The following is a 21,525-nucleotide window of genomic DNA, read 5'->3' as shown; positions in this document are numbered from 1 at the left end:
AGGAGCCGGGCCGGGCCGTGGATCCCGGCGGGCTCTTAACAGAGAAAAACATCGTCTGGCTCTCGGCAGGGAGCCGCGCGCGTCTCCCATGACTCCTCCCACCCCATCGCAGAAGAGCCCAAGTTATCGGGCAAATACGGTAATCATCGCACACCCGGCCATACTGCCCCGGTCACTAGACTGCGCCGCCCGCGCCTGCGCAGTGCAGCGCTCGGGACCGCTGGGGTGGGACCGCGTCTGCGCAATGCAGGTCGGGGGGGGCGCGGAATAGACCGCACCTGCGCAGTGCGGAGCTCGGGCCCAGACCTAGAAAGACCTCAAGACCACACGGGACGAGCGGGCCGCGCGCGCCTGCGCCATGCGGGCTCGTGTACGGGGCTACGCCTACGTAAGGTGGTGCCCGGGGGCCGCTGGGGCGGGGTTGCGCCTGCGTAATGCGGGGCCTGGGGCCAGGGGAGGTGAGATCGCACCTGCGCAGTGAGAGGCCCGAGGGGCCACCGGGGTGGGGCACGCCTGCGCACACAGGACGAGCTGGCCGGGCGCGCTTGCGCAGTGCGGAGTCGAGGAGGGCGCTGGGGCGGGGCCACACCTGCGCACACAGGGCGAGCGCGCCTGCGCAGTGCGGAATCGGGGGTGGGGGGCGCCAGGAGGGGCTGCGCCTGCGCGCACAACATGAGTGGGCCAGCCGCGCCTGCGCAGTGTGGGGTTGGGGGGTGCCGGGTCGGGGCCGCGCCTGCGCACACAGGCTGGGTGCGCCTGCGCAGTGTGGGGCTTGGGGGCGGTCCCCGAAGTCGGTGGCAGCAGCCGGGCGCAGCGCGAAGAGCCGCGGGCAAATGTGAGCATGGCCCCGCCCCCTTCCCGGACAGGCCCGGCCCCGCGGGCGGCGGTTTCCCTTCCTCGGCGCCGCCGCCCGACTCCTAGGCCCGGCCCGCTGGCGCCTCCCCGCGGGGTGTGCAGCCGCCCGGCCCCGGCGCGATTGCTGCAGTGCAGGCCCGGCGGAGCTGGGGGAGTGCGGGGGTGCCGGGGTCGTCTCGGACGGAGCCAGGGTCTGGCTCCGTAGGGCTGGGCTGGGCTGGGCTGGGGTCGTGGGGCAGCTCCTCCTCGGGCAGGGCAGCGTTGGAGGCTCCGCGGGCGCCTCCCGCTGGAGCCTCCTGTGCCTGCCCGGCCCCATGGCCGGGCGCAGTCCCGGCCCCACGGGCGCAGACGTTGCGAGCCGCCCCGCGCGGAGCACGTGGGGAGGCCGGGCGGGGCCGAGGAATCTGCGAGTCCCTCCGACAGTCCGGCTGCCCCGGGCCCGGCGTGTCCCAGCGGCCCCTCCCAGATCATTGCTTTGCAAAACTCATTCCAGCTTTGCATAAAACTGACTCTTGTCTCGACTCTGATGCTTCTCAGCTTGTCTCGCTTGCCTGTCGTTCATGTCAGCTAGCACGTGCCCGTGTGAACTTCCTTTGGGAAGTTTCTAGGCTGTTTGGTTTCTTAGTAGCTGTGTGCACAACATGAACTTGAGTTGTAAGTGGAGAGAGAAAGAAAGACAGGATAAATGTAATAGCTTCCTGAAGAGCAGCATAGAGGGTGATCCCAAGAAAGCAGGTTGCAAGGTTGTTTGGCCAAGCGGTTTCTGAATATACAGCCCCCAATGTGCCTTGCTCATAAGATGTTTTAAGGTCTCCCAGCATTTTGATGCTTTATTTGGAAGTCTGTAGAAGCTGTAGCAATGCTGGGTACGTAGAGGCATAGCCAGGTGATGGGCACAGTGAGAGAAGGGGATGGGATGGGAGTGGGTGAAGGGAGAAAGGGTTTTATGACACAGCTGTACAGTAACAAATGGTGCATACAGGGGTCTTAGCAAAGAAGAAGGAGCTCCGTCATCAGCAGACATTTGACAGGGGCTCAAGAGGCAGCACATCAGGTGAATTGAAAGTGGTGGTTGCCACTAATTTCAATGGGGAACTTGTACCCAGAACCACAGGCAAAACTTGGCTAATTTAGGGCCCATTTAGGCATCCTGAGGCCTGCTATTTGCTATGGGTCAGTTCCCCACTGGGGGGGGGGAGGTGCCAGCTTCTCATTGGCACCTGCTGGATGCTTTTCTTCCCACCCCAGAGCCTGGCTGGTGTCTGCAGCCGGTCAGGACAGGCCGCAAGGCACGTGACCTCTGGCAGCACTGGGAGTGGAGGAAGTGGCTTCCAGGGCTCAGAGGGCCTGCACTGGAAGTAGGGATCCTTCTCCTGTTTGAGGAGGGTCTAGGCATAGTGGTGCTATGTTTGTTATGGGTATTTTCTGTGCTTCTGGGTGTTGCTAGTTGTCCCTGCCCCTGCTTTCTGCTACATGAGTACATGAGTCTGCGTGTTTTTAATCCTTTCTCAGAGGCATTGGGTGTTGGCTGCAGCCAAGGCCGGGGACTTTGACTGGGGTGTGCCAATGCTTCTGCTGGGACCAAAGGTGGAGGCTCCTGGTTAGAGGGTTCTTGCCCCTCTGCTCAGGGTCAGACTGATACCGTATTTGGGGTCAAGAAGGAATTTTACCCCATGGTCAGACTGGGATGGATGGGGGAGCGTGCCTTCCTCTGAAGCAGTGGCAGGCCTCTACTCACAACCTCTTGAGCATATATTAACAACATGTCATAGAAGCAGGATGTTGGCTACCATGGTTCCCCTGCTTTACCTGTGACAGGTTGGTTTGTTAGGTCTGTGTTGTGCAGGATTGATGGTAGTCTTACGTAGTTTAGATTATGGCTATATGGGATGTTTGGATGGGGCTGATCATGCCTTAAGACTAGACATGATGTCTGCAGGTCCCTTCCAGCCCTGCTGCTCTGGTTTTTCATAACCTTTCATGTCTTTATGTCCCACCAAGTTGACAAGAACCATGGTGGTTCAAGGCAGACCTCAGAGCTATAGGAAATGCTTGGTTAGAAAGAGCAATGGGCATGATGGAAGGAACGTTGGAGCAGGATGGGGCATCTGAGTGTTTGCAGGATGTGGGGGTTTGCAGTGCTGCATTGGGGAGTTGCCTGGGAACAGTTAGTGCAGTGAGAGATGAGTTCAGAGCACAGACAAAGTTCTCACATGTCCTACTATGGTTGGCTCCCCCTGGAAAATGGTCCCTACTACTTCTGTGCTCCTTCCTGCACTGTTACAGCATCATTTTCAAAGCTCAAGTCTGCTTCTGTCTGTGGAGGGAAGGATCAAGGTTGCACTGAGCAGGCAGAGAAGGACAAGGTGCTGTGATTAGGTGGAGTCAAAGTGCATTTTCCCAGCATGGCAGCCTTTCTCAAGTAACCAAGACAATTTTAACTTCCTATATTATTAAACTTGCAGTTAATAACAATTCGGCTGTTTTAGAACCTCTTGTCCAATGATCTTCATAGTTTCATAGTTGGTAGGGTCAGAAGGGACCTGAGCAGATCATCAAGTCCGACCCCCCTGCCATGGTAGGAAGAGTACTGTGGTCAAATGACTCTGGCAAGGTGTTCATCTAGCCTCCTCTTAAAGACCCCCAGGGTAGGAGCCAGCACCACTTCTCTTGGAAGCTGGTTCCAGATCCTAGCTGCCCTGACCGTGAAGTCTCCTGATATCTAGTCTGAACCTACGCTCTGCCAGCTTGTGACCGTTATTCCTGGTCACTCCTGGAAGTGCTCAGGGGAACAGGGACTCCCCCAGTGCCTGCTGGTCCCCTCTGACTATTCGTAAACGGCACTAGATCTTTCCCCTCAGCCTTCTCTTGTGGAGGCTGAACAGGTTCAGCAGGGGGCAGGAGGACGGGCCTGTCCTGCTGCCCCCCTGACCATGCGAGTGGCCTCCTCCGGACCCTCTCCATATTGCCCACATCCCTCCTGAAGTGCGGCGCCCAGAACTGGACGCAGTACTCCAGCTGCGGCCTGACCAGTGCCGCATAGAGGGGGAGGATCACCTCTTTGGACCTGCTCGAGATGCATCTGTGGATGCATGACAAGGTACGTACGGTTGGACTTCCTGACTGCCTCCCCACACTGAAGGCCCGTGTTCATTTTGGCATCAATAATGACTCCAAGATCCTTTTCTGTATCTGCACTGATGAGAAGGGAGTTCCCCAGCCTGTTAGTATGGTGCTGGGTCTTCCTCCCCAGGTGCAGTACCCGCACTTATCAGTGTTGAAACCCATCCTGTTCTCATTAGGTCCGATTGTAGCCTATTCCTCACTTCTCCCCACATCTTAGTGTCATCTGCGAATTTGAACAAGGTGCTTTTTACCCCCCATCCAAGTTGCTGATGAAGATGTTGAACAGTGCAGGCGCAAGGACCGAGCCCTGGGCGACCCCACTGCCCACATCCCTCCAAGTGGAATAAGACCCGTCCACCACCACTCTGGGTGCAGCCCTCCATCCAGTTAATGACCCATCTGACTGTAGGTATCAACACCGCAGTCTCCTAGTTTTTTATTGAGAATGGGGTGAGAGACAGTGTCAAAGCCCTTCCTAAAGTCCAGAAAGACTATGTCCACTGCTACCCCTGCATCTAAGGATTTTGTGACCTAGTCATAGAAGACCACCAGGTTGGTCTGACAGGACCTGCTTCGAATGAACCCGTGTTGGTTGCCCCTATGCATAATCTCCCCTGCTTGCCCCTCGCGAACATGCGCCAGGATAATTCTCTCAAAAATCTTACCCGGGACTGAGGTAAGGCTAGCAGGGCTATAGTTTCCTGGATCCTCTTTCCTTCCTTTATTGGAAATGGGAACCAATCTTGCTCCTTTAAAAATAAATAATGAATTAAACTGTCCAGCATCTTGGCAAGGCAGATTTTACAGATGGCAGATTGAGGAACAGAGAATGTGACTTGCTTGAGGTCCTGTAGGAAGTTTGGGGTATAGCTAGAAGTGGAACCCAGGAGTTCTGGCTCCCAGCCTGCTGCTCGGCTTATTCGGGGGCTGCTGCTTTCTGATAGCCATGTTTAATTAAACGCCTCAGAATACCTGTGACAGGACACCCCTGCTCATGGACTCGTGTCCTTGCAGGTAGTTAAGGGAAATTCCTGATTTAATAATTTGTAGCTTTTGGTTCCAGTGAGGTGCATCTTAACCTTCTCTGCAATGGAAAAAGACATTTCTTGCAGCCCTGTTTGTGAGCTCCTGTCCAGTCATAGCCAGTGAAAGGACATCTTGGTGTTGCTCCATTACCTCTCAGCTGCACAGCTTCTTGTTGGTGAAGTCAGCTCAACTTGCTGCTTTGTTAGTGCCCTTTCTGTTAGAAATGTTCAAAGTCTAAATAACAAAACATTGGTGTTCAGGCATCACAAACTCTGTGCCTTGAGGTAGGTACTAGCTCTCTTGATAGGGCTTTATTTTTTTCCTTGCAGTCATTAGGGATTCAGCTGCTGCTTTGGGACTTGGGTCCCACAGTGTCTGATGGGTGAATGGACTTCTGGCTTGGACTAGTGACTCTTGTGCTCTTGGGTCTGTCTTTGCCTCTCTTGCTTTAGAGGTGAGGAGTAGGGAGAGAGCAGTTCAGTAGTTTGTTGTTTTTTTTAAATAAAAAAACCAACATTTAGGGATTGTGGTCCTCTAAGTACAAGCCTGACAGCATATGGTTTATGGTTTGATTGAAGTACCTGGACCTAGATGATGATGATGTCCCTCAGGTTTTGGATAGATAGCCCAAGAGCTTTGCATATGTCAGATAGAGAATTAACCAAAAGATCTTTAAATACTCCATGATCTGAAGTGCTCCAGAACAGAGTCATTGCTGGTAGCCGGGACTGTCCGAGCACTTGATCCAGTGAGACGGGCCCTGAAGCTCCTTTGTAGCAGTCTTCAAAATGTCTCTACCTCTGTTCAAACAAAAGGTGGGTAGTTTGGACCTTTCTGTTTGAGCCAGCTCTTGTGGGGAAACCAGCTACAAAACTGCTTTTCATCTCTTGCCTACTGCTTCTCCTTCCTCCTCACAGTTTAGCCTGTCTGTGGTACTTTCCAGACCTAGAGGGAAGCTGATGAAAGAGGGTGGTTCAGCAGGACAAATGTCAATGTGCTCAGCGCAGGGATTCCTTCCACGAAGCTGCCAGTGAGTTTTCATCTCACTTACATTCGGGGCTGGGGACCCGCTCACACTGAATGAAAGGGTATGAAGGAAAGCTGCCAAAGTTCCCAGATGGCAGTTTCACAGTACTGTTTCTGTTCAGAGCCAAAATTCTCACGGTAGAAAAGGGAGATGCTAGCAGCAGTGTTGCAAGAGCTGAGCCATAAGAGCACTAGTAACTCCAGCCACTAAAGAAAGAACCAAAGCAAGGAAGAACAGTGTATAAAGGCAAGCCTTAACTCTGTCATAAGAGAACCCAGGAGCCATTCCCTTTCCCAATAATCATCTCCACTCCCTTAAGTTATACCATAGAACTAAAACCCTTGCTCTCAAGGGGTTAGTTATGGAGAAGAAAGCATCCTTCTTGGGAGAATGTCTTGAATAAGCATCACCTGGTCAGGATGTCCCAAGGGCTCTTTTACAATGCCAGCTGCAAACTGTTATTTTTTTTGTCAGCAAACCCTAGCAGAAAGGGGGTAAGGTAAGATGATTCCTTTGACCAAGCTTTCTCAGTCTTCTTGTGCTGGGGTTTCACAAATGTGTGAACTCTCTGCAAATGAACTCCCTCTTTTCCTCCACTCATCACAGTTGTAGTTCAACACTAGAAATGATTTGAATCTTTTCATATGACCTGCGACAATTGTCAGAAAAACAGCCCAGTGATGTGAAAAAATTATAGGCAAATACTTCCCATTAAGTAGCCAGGGTAGGTTCTCCAAGTTAACGATGCCATAAAACTTGCAATTAGGTCAGAATGAGAACAACCCTCCAGACAGCATCTCAACAAGATGACTTGCATATTCCAGGGGATATCCTGGGTTGAAGGAGCTGAAAGTCTGTTTGAAGCTGACGACAGTGACTTCCTGAGAAGGGTGTTGACCCATACTAACACACCTTGTTTTTTCTAATGCTTAGAGTGCAGAAGGTAGAAAAAACTTTAAAATCTCGTTGATTCTCATTTTGGTTCCATTTTGTTCTGCCAGTGATGTCAGGCTTGATATCCCTTGAAATTCAACGTTAATTGGGCCCACCACTCCTAAAAGGTTGCCAGCCCTTGTTTTAAAGCACAGATTTACGGGTACTGGTACCAAAGTGAAGTTTTTTTTTTCTGCTCCCTAGCTATTCAGTTAGCATCACAGGTAAATTGGGCATACTTTGGGTATCATCTTATTACGTACCAAATTTTAAAGCAACTTGTATTCAGCTAATAAGTAGGGGTGCAGCAATAAAGACTTTCTTGGCTGATACCAGTAACTAATTATTCACCAGGAATGTCGGCTGATACCAATCCAATAACTGATTTACAGGAATGCAGCTGGGCAGCATGGAGAGCAGTGCCCTGCAGGTAAGTCTGTGGAGGTGAAGGCGCATTGCTGGCAGAGGGGTGCAGATCGAGGCCCCTGCAGTGAGGGAGTGGGGCTGGGGCTGAGGCCAGGGCAGGGCAGGGCAGCAAATGTGACCCCAAGGCTGGGGCAGGAGACGTGGGTGGCTCATCCAGGGGATCAGCATCCTGGTGCTTAAAAATGGTGGTGGGGGCACTTGAATTAAAGGTCATCGAATGCCCCAGGGTCCCATTCATCACTCTGCCCTGCTCCTTCCATCACTGTGGGGGCCTCAGTCTGCCCATATCCACCTATGCCCCTTTGCCTCTACAGACTTACTTGCAGGTTGCTGCTTTCCACACTGCCTGGCTGCGTTCATGTGCAGTGCATTCGTGTGGCTTCACATATGCATGCAGTGTCTGGGGGCCGCATGTGGAAGGCGTGTTATATTGATTGGTACATTATGGGCTATAACGGCTCAAAAAAGCCCGATCTCCTATAATGTGAATTTTCTATTTATCAGTGTGATCTAATATAGTGCTGATATATCGGTGCACTGCTACTGATAAGTCTATTTTATTGAGGTGTGTGCAACACTGCACACAGAAAGTATGTAGCCAGGACTCTAATGTACCAGCTCGCATTCTCCAAATCTCAGTACTTCTGCCACAGAATTTATTGCTTTTGCTTGCCACTGGCAATAAAAATTGGCGGTAGTTGGTGACAGGGGTGAGTAGTAGCATTAACCCCTGGCTGCTGGCAGGCAATAGGGCCCACCAACTGATTGGAGCTTGAGACCCCTGTTGTAAAATATAGATCCTTTTGGGCAAACAAGAACCCACATGACTAGTGGTCTCTGTGAAAGACCCTATGAGGAGAGGTTGAGAGATCTGGATCTTTTCAGCCTATACAAAAGACGGCTGAGGGGTGAGTGACCTTGTGGGCGCCTATACATTTATCAGGGGAGGACAGCAGGGAATTGGGGATACGCTGCTTTCCAGAGTGCCCCAGGGAGTAACTATGAATAATGGGTGCAAAATAGTGGAGAGTAGATTTAGGTCAGACATTAGGAAGACATTTTTTACAATAAGGGTGGCCGGAGTCTGGAACGGGCTTCCAAGAGAGGTGGTGCTGTCAACAGGAGGCTTGACAATCACCTGGCTGAGGTCATCTGACCTCAGTCCTCTTTCCTGCCAGGGACAGGGGGTTGGATACAATCCACTGGGTCCCTTCTGACTCTGTAATCTATGAATAGCACTTCTGTCCTCTCACCTGTAGCCCCAAAGAATCCAATAAAGACCCTGCCCTGCAGAAGAAACAAGGATGCCACTGTGCTCTGACCATTTTAATGCCATGGAATGTGTGAGGAAACTTAGGCCTAGATGGCTCTAGACTTTAGTTGAGATTTGTCTTCTTTCCCAAGTGAAACTTTTTTGATTGACAGACCTACATTTAGCGCCATCAGCCCCACTCCATAAAGTTACCAGGTCAAACTCTAGCAGGAACCAAGAAACTTCAGATTTGCATCTATCTCACAACCTTACAGCCTGCCTCAGCAGTGTCAGTGACACAGTCCAGCAGCCTGCCTGCCAGTCGGAGGTGTTGATTTCTTCATGTCGGAATACGAAGGTCGGTATCCTTCCTCAGGTGCATCCTGTCCACCCCTGCTGACCTGAATACATCTAACCTGTCTAATCGCTAGCCTTTTCTTCTGATATGCTAGGCTGCTTATCTCCTCCTCTGTGCCCTTAAACTAGTACAGCCAGCTCTGCTGAACTCCCTTCCCTGTAGACTTGCCTCCCTGGGAGAGCCTGCCCACCAGTTCCCTGAGTTTTGTTGAAGTCTGCTTTTCTGAAGTCCAGTGTCTTTATTCTGCTGCCAGCCTGCTTTCTTTCCCTCCCTCTGTCCCTTAGGGCAGGGGTCAGTAACCTATGACCTGTGGGTCAGATCTGGCTTACAGATGAGGGGCATCTGCAGCATTCAGCAACAGGGATTTGGGCAGCAGTTGGCAACCTTTCTAGGCTGCTGGCCAGAGTGACTCAGTTTAGGTCAAAGGTAGTTGGGTGCTAGGACCCAGCTGAAGCTGATGTTTTCCCCCCATCATGGCAGAAGAGTGCCCACAGGTGAAATCCCGTGTTGCCAAAGCGGGCTGGATCCAGTGGCTCTGCAGACTGGCCCTCTGCATTAGATTCTTGAATCCCACCATGTCATCACAGTCACCCAAGTTACCTTCCTCCTTCACATTCTCAACCAAATTCTTCTCCGTGAGCAAAAAATTGAGAAGAGTTTCCCGCCTAGTTGGCTTCTTTGCCCTCTGGCAAGGATTTTTTTTTTTTTTTTTTTTTTGGCAGTAGCTTTGATTGGACCAGCTCCATAGTTAGGAAAGATGTTAGGCAGGCTTTCGTGCATAAAGTGCCTTGTCTTGAGACTCATGAAACCAGAGGAAGGGCATTCTGTGTTTGAAGACTAGTCTAATATGTCTTCCAGGTAGATAGCTCATCCATTAAAAAAAATATGACCCCAAAAATCCTTGCCACTTGAATATTTCGTGGACCACTGAGACTGAAGCACTCCAGCCTGTATTCTGTTTTGTCACTGTTGAGTTAGTCACTGTTTAGGTTTGTGGGAGAGAGGCCTTTGGTATTGGAACAAAGGCCAGCGTCAAAGGCAGGAATAAGTCTTGTAAACTATCTGAAGCCTCTCCCTTCTCAAGAGAGCAAAGACCTGGACTGATAGAGTTGGTTGTAGTTCTATCTTTGGGTGTCCTGTGTTGTGGTATTAAACAATACGCCTGGTACATTGTCATTCTGAACCTTTGCTGTCGTGCTGAACTCCCTACTACCCTAATACCTGGGGACTGACTGACATCGTGATTGCGCAGTTTCTGCAGAAATTGTGAATTTAGGCATGCTCTGTGAAAAAGCATGAGCTCACTGAAAACCCAAACTTACAGGCAAGCAGAGAAGCCCTGTGGTCTTGGAGTGGGGCTGGTAGGGCACCACAGGGGTGCTCAAAGCAGGAGGTTCAGGGTTGGGGGCAGGACACGGATGGAGCCGGCCGCAGGGGCTGGCAGTGTCATGAAGTCCTGACAGGTGGGCTGGTGGCAGCAAGGCACAGGGCAGTAGCAGCTCATCCCCCCCCCTCCCCCCCCCCCCCCAGCCCGGGGCCCTGTGCTCCAAGACTTCGGGGCTTCTCTGCTTGCTGGTCCATTTTTTTTATTTTTCCAGCAAGCCTGACAAAAGTGCAAAGTTTACACTTGGGGATGGCCTGAAACCACAGTTTCAGTGCCCTGATGAAGCCTGGAGAAGCCATTAATGCATGCTTAATAACATATGGATTAATGGTTTCCTTGGGCTTAACTGGGGTAATTAAGATGAGGTTTCAGGCCATGTGGCAGTCTCTGGGGAGGGGTGGGACTGCTGGGGTTCCTTGTGCTCAATCCACAAAAATGTTGGCTGGCCCCGGGTTCTAGCTGTGAAATTGGCTGGCTGCCGCCTTGAGTTTGGTAGACCCCTTCACATATCTTACATAAGCAGGAAAATTTCATGTTGACATAACACTGTTGATGACAGAGCAAGATGTAACTTCTAACTGTGCTCAGCTTGCTAACACAGCATCAGTCAAGACTGAAAACTTATAACGTTTAGAGCCTTAACTAACTATATTGATACAAAATGTGCTTCAGCTTCCAAGTTTCGTCTGGGTTCTTCACAGCAAAGAATCTCACATGCAATTTCATACTTCATGCTGTAGTCTTTTAAAATTAATTAGAAGAAACTGTAGATTAGCAAATAGTCATAGGGGATTCTTTGTGACAGTTGTGAGGGGGTGTGGTGTGCATAAATTAGCCTGGCACCCTCCTTAAGTGCCACTCTGATCTTCCCCCATCTGATCTGCTCTGCTTTCTGCTTCTGTGCCCATGCTTCCTGCCCAGTTTGCTGCTCTGGTTTCTGCTTCCTGCTGTATCTGCCCGTGTGTTGCCTGTGCCCTCCCTGATCTCTTGTGTGCCACCCCTGTGTGCTGCAGGTTGGCCATCCCTGATTTAACCAGTCATAATTAACTTTTTAGTTTATCACTGCAAACTGGCACACAATTTAAGCAGTTCACAAAGGACAGTAATAAACACTTATTATTGATTTTCTAATGCCAGATTAGGCTGTTTCTGTTTCACTTGTGTTATAATACAAATTCTGGTGCAGTCTTAATAATGTAGATGGGCTGTATGTCAGCTGTTGCCACATGAAAGAGAGATCTGGGAGTCACTGTGGACAGTTCACTAAAAACATCAGCTCAGTGCTCAACCGCTCTCAAAAAAGCAAACAGAAATGTTAGGGATTATCAAGGAAATTGTAAACAATGGAAAGTATTAATATGCTGCTTTATAAATCCATGTGTCCACACCTTGAATACTGTGCCCAGTTTTGGTCCTCACACCTCGGAAAGGATATAAAAGAACTAGAGAAAGTTCAGAGAAGGGCAACAAGAAAGATTAGGGGTAAGGAGGGGTTTGCATATGAAGAGAGACTAAAGAGGCCAGGCCAGTTCAGTTTGGAAGAGAGACACTTGAGGGGGGACATGATAAGGGTTTACAAAATACTAAATGGTGAAGAGAAAGTAAATAGGGATTTATTATTTGCAGTCCCCTGCAATACAAGAACTAGGGGTCATAGCATGAAGCTAACAGGCAGTAAGTTTAAAACGTGGAAGTGTGTTTGGAGTGTTGTTAGTTTTGAGGGCTAGCACAACTATCAGGAACATAAGGATTGCCATTGCCACGTGGAAGTGTTCACACAGTGTGTAATTAAAGTGTGGAACTTGTTGCCACCAGATGTGGTTGAAGCTGACAATTTAGCCAGATTCAGAAAGGGATTGGATGGATGTAGCTATGGAGCATTGGAGTGAGGGACATAGCCTTGGAATTAGAACTTCGTGGACCTTAAATGTTGGAGGCTGCAAGTGAGAGTGCAACAGTGGTGGGGAAACCCCCCCCGGTCATATCCAATTTGCTCTCCCTTTCTGCATCTACTCTCTGCCACTGTGGACACAGGGTACTGGCCAAGATGGATCTATGGTTTGACCCAGTAAATGGCAATTCTCATGTTCTTGATAGCTGTGCTAGCCCTCAAAAATAACAATGCTCCAAACACAATTCTGCTTCTGGATGGTTTCTGTCTGACTTAGTGGCTTTTTAAATCTGCTGGAGCGAACATGCCATTTCATATTTACTCTAGCCCTGAACTGGATTCTGGTTGCTGTGTTTGAGCAGTTAGGTGCATATTTCACAGTTTCTGCTAGTAGTAGTTGGGGTCCTTAGCATAGGGCTGTGGCTAGAAATTAACTTGAAAGATTTATATTATTAAATAAATTACCCTTTTCAAGTTCAGAGAGATTTCATAGATTTCATAGACATCAGGGCTGGAAGGGACCTCGGGAGATCATCGAGTCCAGCCCCCTGCCCAAAGGGCAGGAAGTCAGCTGGGGTCATAGGATCCCAGCAAGATAAGCATCCAATTTACTCTTGAAGGTGTTCAATGTAGGTGCTTGAACCACCTCCAATGGCAGACTGTTCCAGACCTTGGGGGCTCGGACAGTAAAGAAATTCTTCCTTATGTCCAGCCTGAAACGGTCTTGCAGGAGTTTGTGACCGTTCGACCTCGTCATCCCTTGGGGCGCTCTGGTGAACAGACGTTCCCCGAGATCCTGGTGGTCACCCCTGATAAACTTATAGGTGGCCATCAGATCACCCCTGAGCCTGCGCTTTTCCAGGCTAAAGAGTCCCGTGGCTCTCAGCCTGTCATCGTAAGATCTGTTTTCCTGACCTCTGATCATGCACGTGGCTCTCCTCTGGACTCTCTCAAGCTTCTCCACATCCTTTTTGAATTGTGGAGCCCAAAACTGGACGCGGTACTCCAGCTGCGGCCTCACCAAGGCCGAGTACAAGGGGAGAATGACGTCCCGGGATTTGCTCGAGAAGCATCTATGGATGCACGCTAGCATTTTGGTCGCTTTACTAGCCGCAGCATCGCATTGCAGGCTCATGTTCATCTTGTGGTCAATGATGACCCCCAAGTCTCTTTCTTCTGTAGTGCTAACCAACGTAGCACTGCCGAGCCTATAAGGGTGCTGCAGGTTTTTCCTCCCAAGGTGGAGAACCTTGCATTTTTCGGTGTTAAACACCATCAGGTTCTCGTCTGCCCATTTGCTGAGCTTGTCCAGGTCAGCCTGGATCACCCGCCTATCTTCTGGCGTGGATGCTTTGCCCCAAAGTTTGGTGTCATCGGCGAACTTGGCCAGTCCACTCCTAACTCCAACGTCCACATCGTTAATGAAGATGTTGAACAGTATGGGTCCCAGGACAGAGCCTTGAGGGACCCCACTGGTCACAGGGCACCACGATGAGTGACTGCCATCAATCACAACCCTCTGGGTCCGACCACGAAGCCAATTTCCCAGCCAGCGGATCGTGGTGGAGCCAAGGCCACAACTGGGCAGTTTGGCCAAGAGGTGATCATGGGATACCAGATCAAAAGCTTTTTTGAAGTCAAGATATATGACATCAATCTCTTCTCCCTCGTCCAGGTGACAGGTCACCTGGTCATAGAAGGAAATGAGATTGGTCAAACAAGACCTACCCGCAACAAACCCGTGCTGGCTATCCCTTAGGATGTTAGCCTGGGCCAGTCCCTCAAGGATGGCCTCCTTAATAAACTTTTCTAAGATCTTCCCCAGGATAGAAGTCAGGCTAATGGGCCTGTAGTTAGCCGGATCCACTCTCCTCCCTTTCTTGAAGATCAGCACCACATTGGCCTTCTTCCCGTCTTCGGGCACTACACCAGAGCGCCAGGAGTTTTCAAAGACCCGTGCCAGGGGCTGGGCTATGACGCTCGCCAGCTCCTTGAGTACCCTGGGGTGCAGGTTGTCAGGGCCGGCTGACTTGAAGGTATCCAGCTTCTTAAGGTGTTCCTTCACGACGTCAGCGTTGATGGAGGGTAGGGGATCCCCCTCACCTAGATTTCCCTGTCCCATAGCAGGCATGGGCATCCCGTGTGACTGATGAAAGACTGACGCAAAGTACCTATTTAATAGGTTGGCTTTTTCCTGGGCGTCAGTTGTCAGTTGCCCCATCTGGTTTAGCAGGGGTCCAACATTGCCCTTGCTTTTCCTCCGGCTCCCCACATATCTGAAAAAGGACTTTTTGTTGTCCTTGATGCCTGAAGCTAGTTGGAGTTCAGTTGCAGCCTTGGCTTTCCTGGTTTGGTCCCTGCAGGACCGGACCAGCGTGGAGTAATCCTCCTTGGAGGTGAATCCCGTCCTCCATCCTTTGTAGGCTTTCCTTTTTAGCCGCAGTAGGTCCGCTAGGTCTCTGGAGAGCCAGGGGGGCTGCTGTGCCTTCTTGCTGCCTTTCTTCCGTGTTGGAATAGATTTAGCTTGTGCATTGAGGATCGCTTCCTTGAGAAGCAACCACTCTTCTTGAACTCCCATCTCCCTGGGGTCATGGTCCCTGAGGGCCTGACCGACTAACCTCTTGAGCTTGTCAAAGTCGGCTTTTCTGAAGTCGAGGACTTCTGTGTTGCTGACTGACTTGCCAGCTTTATGGCGGATGGTGAAGGTGATCAGCTCGTGGTCGCTGTCACCCAGCTTCCCATGGATCACTAGGTTGCCGATTAGGTCGTCCCCCGTAGCCAGTACCAGGTCAAGCAGCGCTTTGCCTCTCGTTGTCCCATAGACTTCTTGAGTCAGGTAGAGGTCATCCACGCACGAGAGAAAGCTTTGCGCCCGCTCAGATTTAGCTGAGTGATCTTCCCACGAGATGTCCGGGTAATTGAAGTCACCCATGACAACCAAGGTCCTGGAGCAAGCGGCCTCAGTCAGTTCCCGGGCGAACTCTTGGTCAAGCTCGGGACTTTGAGTGGGAGGTCTGTAGTAGACTCCCACCGTTGTGTCCCGTGCCGAATTCCCCACGAATTTTTACCCAGAGGGTCTCTAGGTGTCCATGCCGGTCGCCAACATCAGCTTGCAGGGACATGTAGCTTTCCTTCACATAGAGAGCTACACCGCCGCCCCTTTTGCCAACATGATCCCTCCTGTATAGGGTATAGCCCTCTATACCCGTGGTCCAGTCATGGGTGGAGTCCCACCAGGTCTCCGTTATCCCAATGACATCATATTTCTGTTATTTCCTCTCTGATCCTCCTGCGTGTTACTGAAAAAGATTTTCTGCTATGTTACTATTGCTATATATGAGTAGCAAATGTGTGTGCAGTTTGAAGGATTCCAAGTGTGTGCACCAGTATGACTAGGAATGTACTGTAATTACCTGATAACATTTGTTTTGTTTTGTTTGTTACTTATTTCATGTTAACACAAAGTATGCGTGTGCGCTTGGGCTTGGGGGTGAGGGGTGGGGAGAGGAACCAAAAGACCAGATTATGTAGGCAAGATATCAAGAAAGACAGAGGCGTGACGGTGGAGCTGGAAAAAGGAAAGGGTTGGCAGAAAAAGAATGTTATGACTTTTGTAGAAAGTGATTGATGTGTGTTCATTTTAATGTGCTCTCACTGCTGTTGTGGCTTCTGAGCTGCTGATTTTTCTGGAATGTATAATGTAGTTGCTGTTTTAATTGTTTCTCTCTGGATTGGAAGCTCCAACTTGCCTTTGGTTTGAGAACTGAGTTAAAGCTGACAAGCAAAGGCATTTGGGTGGAGAAGCAGATGCAGGCAACAGGTTCCTTCTTGTTCTGACTAGCAACAGAATTGTCAGCATGCAAATATGCAGGCAACTTCAGCACCTGTGAGGAGAAAGCAGGAGCCTTATGCTCTGTAAAGCCATTATTGAAAAGGGTAGGAATCAAATGAAAAGGGAAAAGAATGATTTGGGTTGAGGATTGCTGCTTGGTCATGAGGCTCTCATCCTTGATGCTCTGAGGGATGGGTGGTTGGAGGGTCTTGGTATTAGCTTGAGGAATAAATCTATAACTTGCCATGGAAGTTTATTTCATTGCTGAACTCGGATGCTGTTTCTGTTTTCCTGTTGCTAAACATAGGCTCTCTCTGTTGCCATTCAAGCTCATTCATTCCTGCTTGTCCTGTCAGTGACTAGTGAGAATAATCTGTCCTTGGCTTCTTTAGAACAGTTCTTTGTGCATTCATAGACTGTGATCCCACTTCTCTCTACTTGTATGTCAAAGAACAATGTGTTCAGCTAGCTTTGTAGGTACTGTATTCTGAACCTTTTATTGGTGTTCCTTGAATTTTCTCCAGTTCTCTGGGGTCCGAGTGGTATTGAATAGAGTGAATTAATTACTTGTTTTATACATGGGATCCCTAGAGTTCAGTCGTACATTTGCCTCTTCAAGGAATTGTTTAATTTTTTTAAACATTGATTCCTAGGGGTTTCTGTGTTACTGTGCCTTAGACCAGAGATGTCAGACTTACGGCCCATGCAGCCGTGTTGTGTGGCCTGTGGAGTTTGTAGAAGGGTTAGGGATTCAAGGGCAGAGCAGGCAAGGCCTGTCAGTAAAATCTGGGGCATGGACCCCCATTGGACACATGTTGGCACTTGCATAAAAACAGTCAGGAGGTGGCTGGTTGCTACCGGACTGCTTGGCTTCTATGGTCTATCACCTTTTCTTCACTCTGTTGCATCTCAGGTGTGGGTTCCTTAGTCGGGGCCTGTGCCTCCTTGCATGTGTAGGTACTCCCAACCTTTTATTAAGTGTTTGAAAGCACGGGCATTGGAGAAGCCTGTTAAGCATTGTCTTTTAAAATTTTGGTATGTGAATGATCTTGGTCTAACTTTTTCTCTTGCTTTGTGTAGGAGTCTCCGTTTTGGGTAAAGAATGCAGACAATAAAGTGCGTAGTTGTTGGAGATGGCGCAGTGGGAAAAACCTGTCTGCTCATCAGCTACACCACCAATGCCTTCCCTGAAGAGTATATCCCCACTGTGTTTGACAACTATAGTGCCCAGATGACTGTTGATGGCCGGACAGTTAGCCTGAATCTCTGGGACACTGCAGGCCAGGAGGAGTATGATCGTCTGCGTACCCTCTCATACCCCCAAACCAATGTATTTGTCATTTGTTTCTCCATTGGAAGTCCCTCTTCTTATGCAAATGTGAGGCACAAATGGCATCCTGAAGTCTCTCACCACTGTCCTAATGTTCCAATCCTTTTAGTTGGCACCAAGAGAGACTTACGAAGTGATTTGGAAACGGTGAAAAAGCTGAAGGAGCAAAGCTTGACTCCCACTACCCCGCAGCAGGGAACATCACTAGCCAAACAGATTGGAGCAGTCAAGTACTTGGAATGCTCAGCTCTGAACCAAGATGGTGTTCGAGAAGTATTTGCTGAAGCTGTGCGTGCCGTTTTGTACCCAGTTACAAAGAAAAACACAAAAAAGTGTCTCCTGTTGTAGTTACTTACAGTGGTAGACGTTTGAGATGGAATAAAGACTGGCTGGCATCGTGGAGGGTTCCTTCCTTTTTAATTGAAGATATGCATCTTGCACTAACAGCTCTAAAGAAACAGTTTATGCAAAGAATATTCTTGCAGTTTTCTTACTGCTTCAGGGAAACTGAGACAATGAGTTTGTTCCAACCTAGTGAGAGCATGGTCAAACACTTATTCATCTTCTAGAGTTCCGGAGTCTTCAACTTCTCCAGTCTTTGGTTGGCTTCTGTTCTTTTCCGTGGAGGAGCAAGATAAGGGGACTTCTTCAAAGCCAAACGTTTCTTTCTATACTAGACAAACTTCAGTTATTGACCTGGCTGAAAGACAGATGTTGACAATTCTTCTTTAAGTGTAGTTGCTGCTTTTTCTAGCTTTTTTTTTTTTTCACTGATCAACTTGATTGTCCAGATGGAAGTGTGGCTTTCTAATTATTGCTTTAATTTGACAAAAAGTTTGAAAAATATTTGTCAAAATTCAGAAATGCCTTCAATATTGCTGAGACTCACTTTATAGTGAAGGATGTGATCATATATATGAAACTTAATGAAAACCAGGCATATTTAATTCAGTGGTCCAGACATGAGGAATACCTGACATGGTTTTATTAACTTTATTAGCATCTTTCAGTCTGTGGCATTCTTAATGACAGTGTAATTCAAAGGAATGATTTTCTTTTGCGTTGGAATAGAGAGGTGAGGGGAAAACTTAAATGCAAATCTGTCATAGCCTTCTCAGTTGTGTTAAGGTTTCTCTTCCCCTTCAAAAGAAACTTTAAATTCTGAGTTCTCAGACTGCTTGGGGTAATTGGTATGACACTCCTCAAAACAAACACTGGCTCATTCCCTTTCCTTTGGTGAATTCTGGAGGCTTGGCAGGAGCCTGTTTGCTCTCGAGGAACTAATTTCTTTTGTCTTGACTGTAACTAGAGTCCCCTGCATCACTGCATCAGTTTTCATGGCAAATGCCCTTCTTTCTTCTTGGCAAGATGCTAAATGAGACCAATGAAATTTCCTCTGTGAACTGGAACCAGGAAGTGGATTTAATAGTGGTTCCAGCTAAATTGGTCTTTGTTGTTTGGGCGGTCACCTTGGCTCTAGCATGCCTAAAAAATTCCCTGTGCTAGCTAGTTGAATTTTATAATCCATTAAGCATTTAACTAGAGCTTCAGTTAATTTTTTTGTAGCCCATTGTGAGTGAAGCCAAGAGCCAAAAACTGGAAGCATGCTGTTTTATTCACTTGAGATCAGAAGAAAAGTGGCAGTGTGAAACGTCTGTTGAGGGCTAGGGTCACTCTGGATAGCTGATCTGGGAAGTGGTGTGCTTCAGAAGAGACTTTGTATTAACCCAGTGGTGCTAGGACCGAGTTTTTGCCTCTTGAAATCAGGAGTTGTGCTCCTTGCAGCCTAAATGAGTTGTTTGGGTCTCATTTTTACTAACAACTTACCCATGCAAAGGTTTGTTGGATTTGTCCTGGATGGAACGAGCCCTCATCTCTCTGCCTGGCAAGATGCGGCAATTGGGCACTAAGAAACTAATATATTAAAAATAATATTAGCCTTGGCTCTTCTGCTGTAGAAGCACAAGATGGCTATGAATATGGCCCTGCCTGTGTCCTGAAAGCTCTCAGTAAGGAGGGATGTGCCTTTCTCTGGTTGGTGTGCTGATCCTGCCTTGACTTATAGTCTCAGTGTGTCTGATGGCTATGTTAGTTCTAGATAGTAATTTAGCAAATTGCACTCCAAGAGAATAAATTACAAATTATGGTTGACCCAAAGTGCCATATGACTAGCTAATGAAATCATATAGTTTCCCAAGAATGGTTCAAACAGATACCAAATGAACTGTATAGCATGATTTCTGCAGAAACCTGAACACTTCTGCACACCATTCTTCTGTTTTTCACCAAGTGCCATTGACTGGAAAGTCTTTGCACCTTTTGCACTTGTGGAGGAAGTGTTGTTCCAAGCATGGCCTATAAGCCGGAGCCCTGCAAGCTGCAATGTAATACAAGAACCTCAGTGATATTAGTCATTTGCTCCCTGCCTTCAGTTTAGCAGTCAGGTCTTTAGCCGGACCTTGACTTGCAAGCAACAATAATTCTGTGCCTTGTACTTAGACTTTTGTCTTTTGTGGGTAAACTTCAGTAATAGAGTGAATAGATTTTAACCAATAAGCCCTGTTCAAGCTTGGCCTAGATTCAGAATTTTGCACTGGTGTTTACCTTGATAGATTTTAATTGTATCTATTTAAATCAGTGAAAACCCATGGCCTTTCTTTAATGAAAGATTAACTTAAAGTGCATCTGGGTTAGAGGTGTGCACTGCTCTAAATGGATCACTTTTAAATAGAATCGGTGCAATCTTTAAATCAGCTGCACAAGCCCAATTTTGTGCTGAAGGGCATGCTAGTTTTTGGGTTTTTTTTAAGTCTTAAGTGATTTATGGACTGAAATATACCACTGTAGCCACTCTGGTCCTGTGGAACTGGGTGGTGAAGGAGGGTGAGCATAGCAAGTCCCAGGAGCAGATACTGCTGCATGCATTCTTTTCCACAGCTCAGTGTGTCCATTCTGGTGTTAACTGGAGGAGGATCCTGGTGATGTAGAAAGCTACTGCTTAGGCAGTTGGCCTGGAATTGCGGTATCCCCATCTCTTTAATCAACTAAGCAAGCCACTCCACACAGGATTTAAGAGATTAATATAACAATGGTGAATGTAAAATAGAGGTGACCTTTGAACAGAGCAACTTGGAAAGCTTTTCACTGTCTTCATAGTACCTCATTAATAGAAGCTGGTCACAATACCTTGCATTACTGTATGTTTTCTGCCAAGAGAAGCAAATCCTGCTGGTCTGACAGTTCATGTGCTTCAGCACCTGGTCCCTGAGCGGGGGATTCCTTGTGCTCGCACTCCAGAGCTCAGGTGTCCTCTCCCAGTCCTGACTTCCGTAACACATGTATTGTTACTAGTATTGTAACTAGTGCACAGCGTTTCTCTGGGCTCCTTTCTTGCCCCATTTTTGTGTCAGCTGGTAACAGATGGCAATTTAGTGGCTCCCTGAAGAACTGGTTTGGTTTTGACAAGGTTCAAAAGAGATGCCGATATTGAGGAGAACAGCTGAGAAATCTTGTACAATTTTCCTAATTTTTTGGATGGGAATATAGTTAATGTAACAAGTCAGTCTCTTCCGTACTATTAGATGTTTTTCTCCTTCTGGCTAAATAGTCGTTTATTTTAAGGCAAAAGGTTTTTAGTTCAGCCCTTATGTATCGAGCGGAGGAGTTCAGACGTGACGCTTCACGTTGGAAAGGCGCTCTTCAGCGTAGGGCTGGAGCTCTGCATGGGATTCGTGCCAGACCGGCCGCGCCGTGCCTGGCCTCCGTGCTGCGGAGGGCCCCCGGGCGGGAGCCGTGGCAGCTCGGCTTATGCTTCAGCGAGCTCGTACCGCAGCGAGCAGCGCGAAGGGATTGTTGTAACTGGTGCAGACTGTAACTGTAATAAAGCTTCGTCATCTCTCGGGCTCAGCGCCTCGTTCCGCTTTCTCAGTCATTACCATGTTAGCGGCGGTACCCCCCGCTGTGGCTCGCAGCCTCGGGGGCAACGGGCAGGGGATTGTCGGAGGCGGGAGGCCGCGGGCCCGGCCCCTGGGGGTGTGCGGGGCGGGAAGTGCGGGCCCGGCCCCTGCACTCCCGAGGAGGCTACA

General features: G+C 48.8%; 1 protein-coding gene across 4 annotated transcripts; it reads left to right on the top strand.

Moving 5' to 3' along the window:
• The first annotated feature begins 265 nt into the window (after positions 1-265).
• On the top strand, positions 266-21,343 carry LOC149857952 (rho-related GTP-binding protein RhoG-like). 4 transcript variants are annotated; one of them, XM_090061735.1, is made up of 2 exons: positions 266-388; positions 17,191-21,343. In XM_090061735.1, exon 2 carries the CDS (start codon positions 17,213-17,215, stop codon positions 17,786-17,788), a length of 576 nt encoding a protein of 191 aa, XP_089917861.1. In that variant the 5' UTR covers positions 266-388; positions 17,191-17,212; the 3' UTR covers positions 17,789-21,343. The 4 variants fall into 4 exon arrangements, with proteins under 4 accessions (XP_089917861.1, XP_089917860.1, XP_089917858.1 ...); XM_090061734.1 differs by having other exon boundaries at positions 314-393; XM_090061732.1 differs by lacking the exon at positions 266-388 and adding an exon at positions 727-835.
• Positions 21,344-21,525: the final 182 nt, after the last annotated feature.

This window comes from Crocodylus siamensis, chromosome 8, assembly GCF_052110815.1.
Source record: "Crocodylus siamensis isolate JL-2025a chromosome 8, ASM5211081v1, whole genome shotgun sequence".
NCBI classification, from domain to species: Eukaryota; Metazoa; Chordata; order Crocodylia; family Crocodylidae; genus Crocodylus; species Crocodylus siamensis.
The sequence above is the reverse complement of the archived record's forward strand: the minus strand, read 5'-3'. Positions and strand labels throughout refer to the sequence as shown.

Bases quoted from the DNA above. Each gene is read 5' to 3' on its own strand.
- LOC149857952 (XM_090061735.1), top strand. From the start codon at position 17,213: ATGCAGACAATAAAGTGCGTAGTTGTTGGAGATGGCGCAGTGGGAAAA.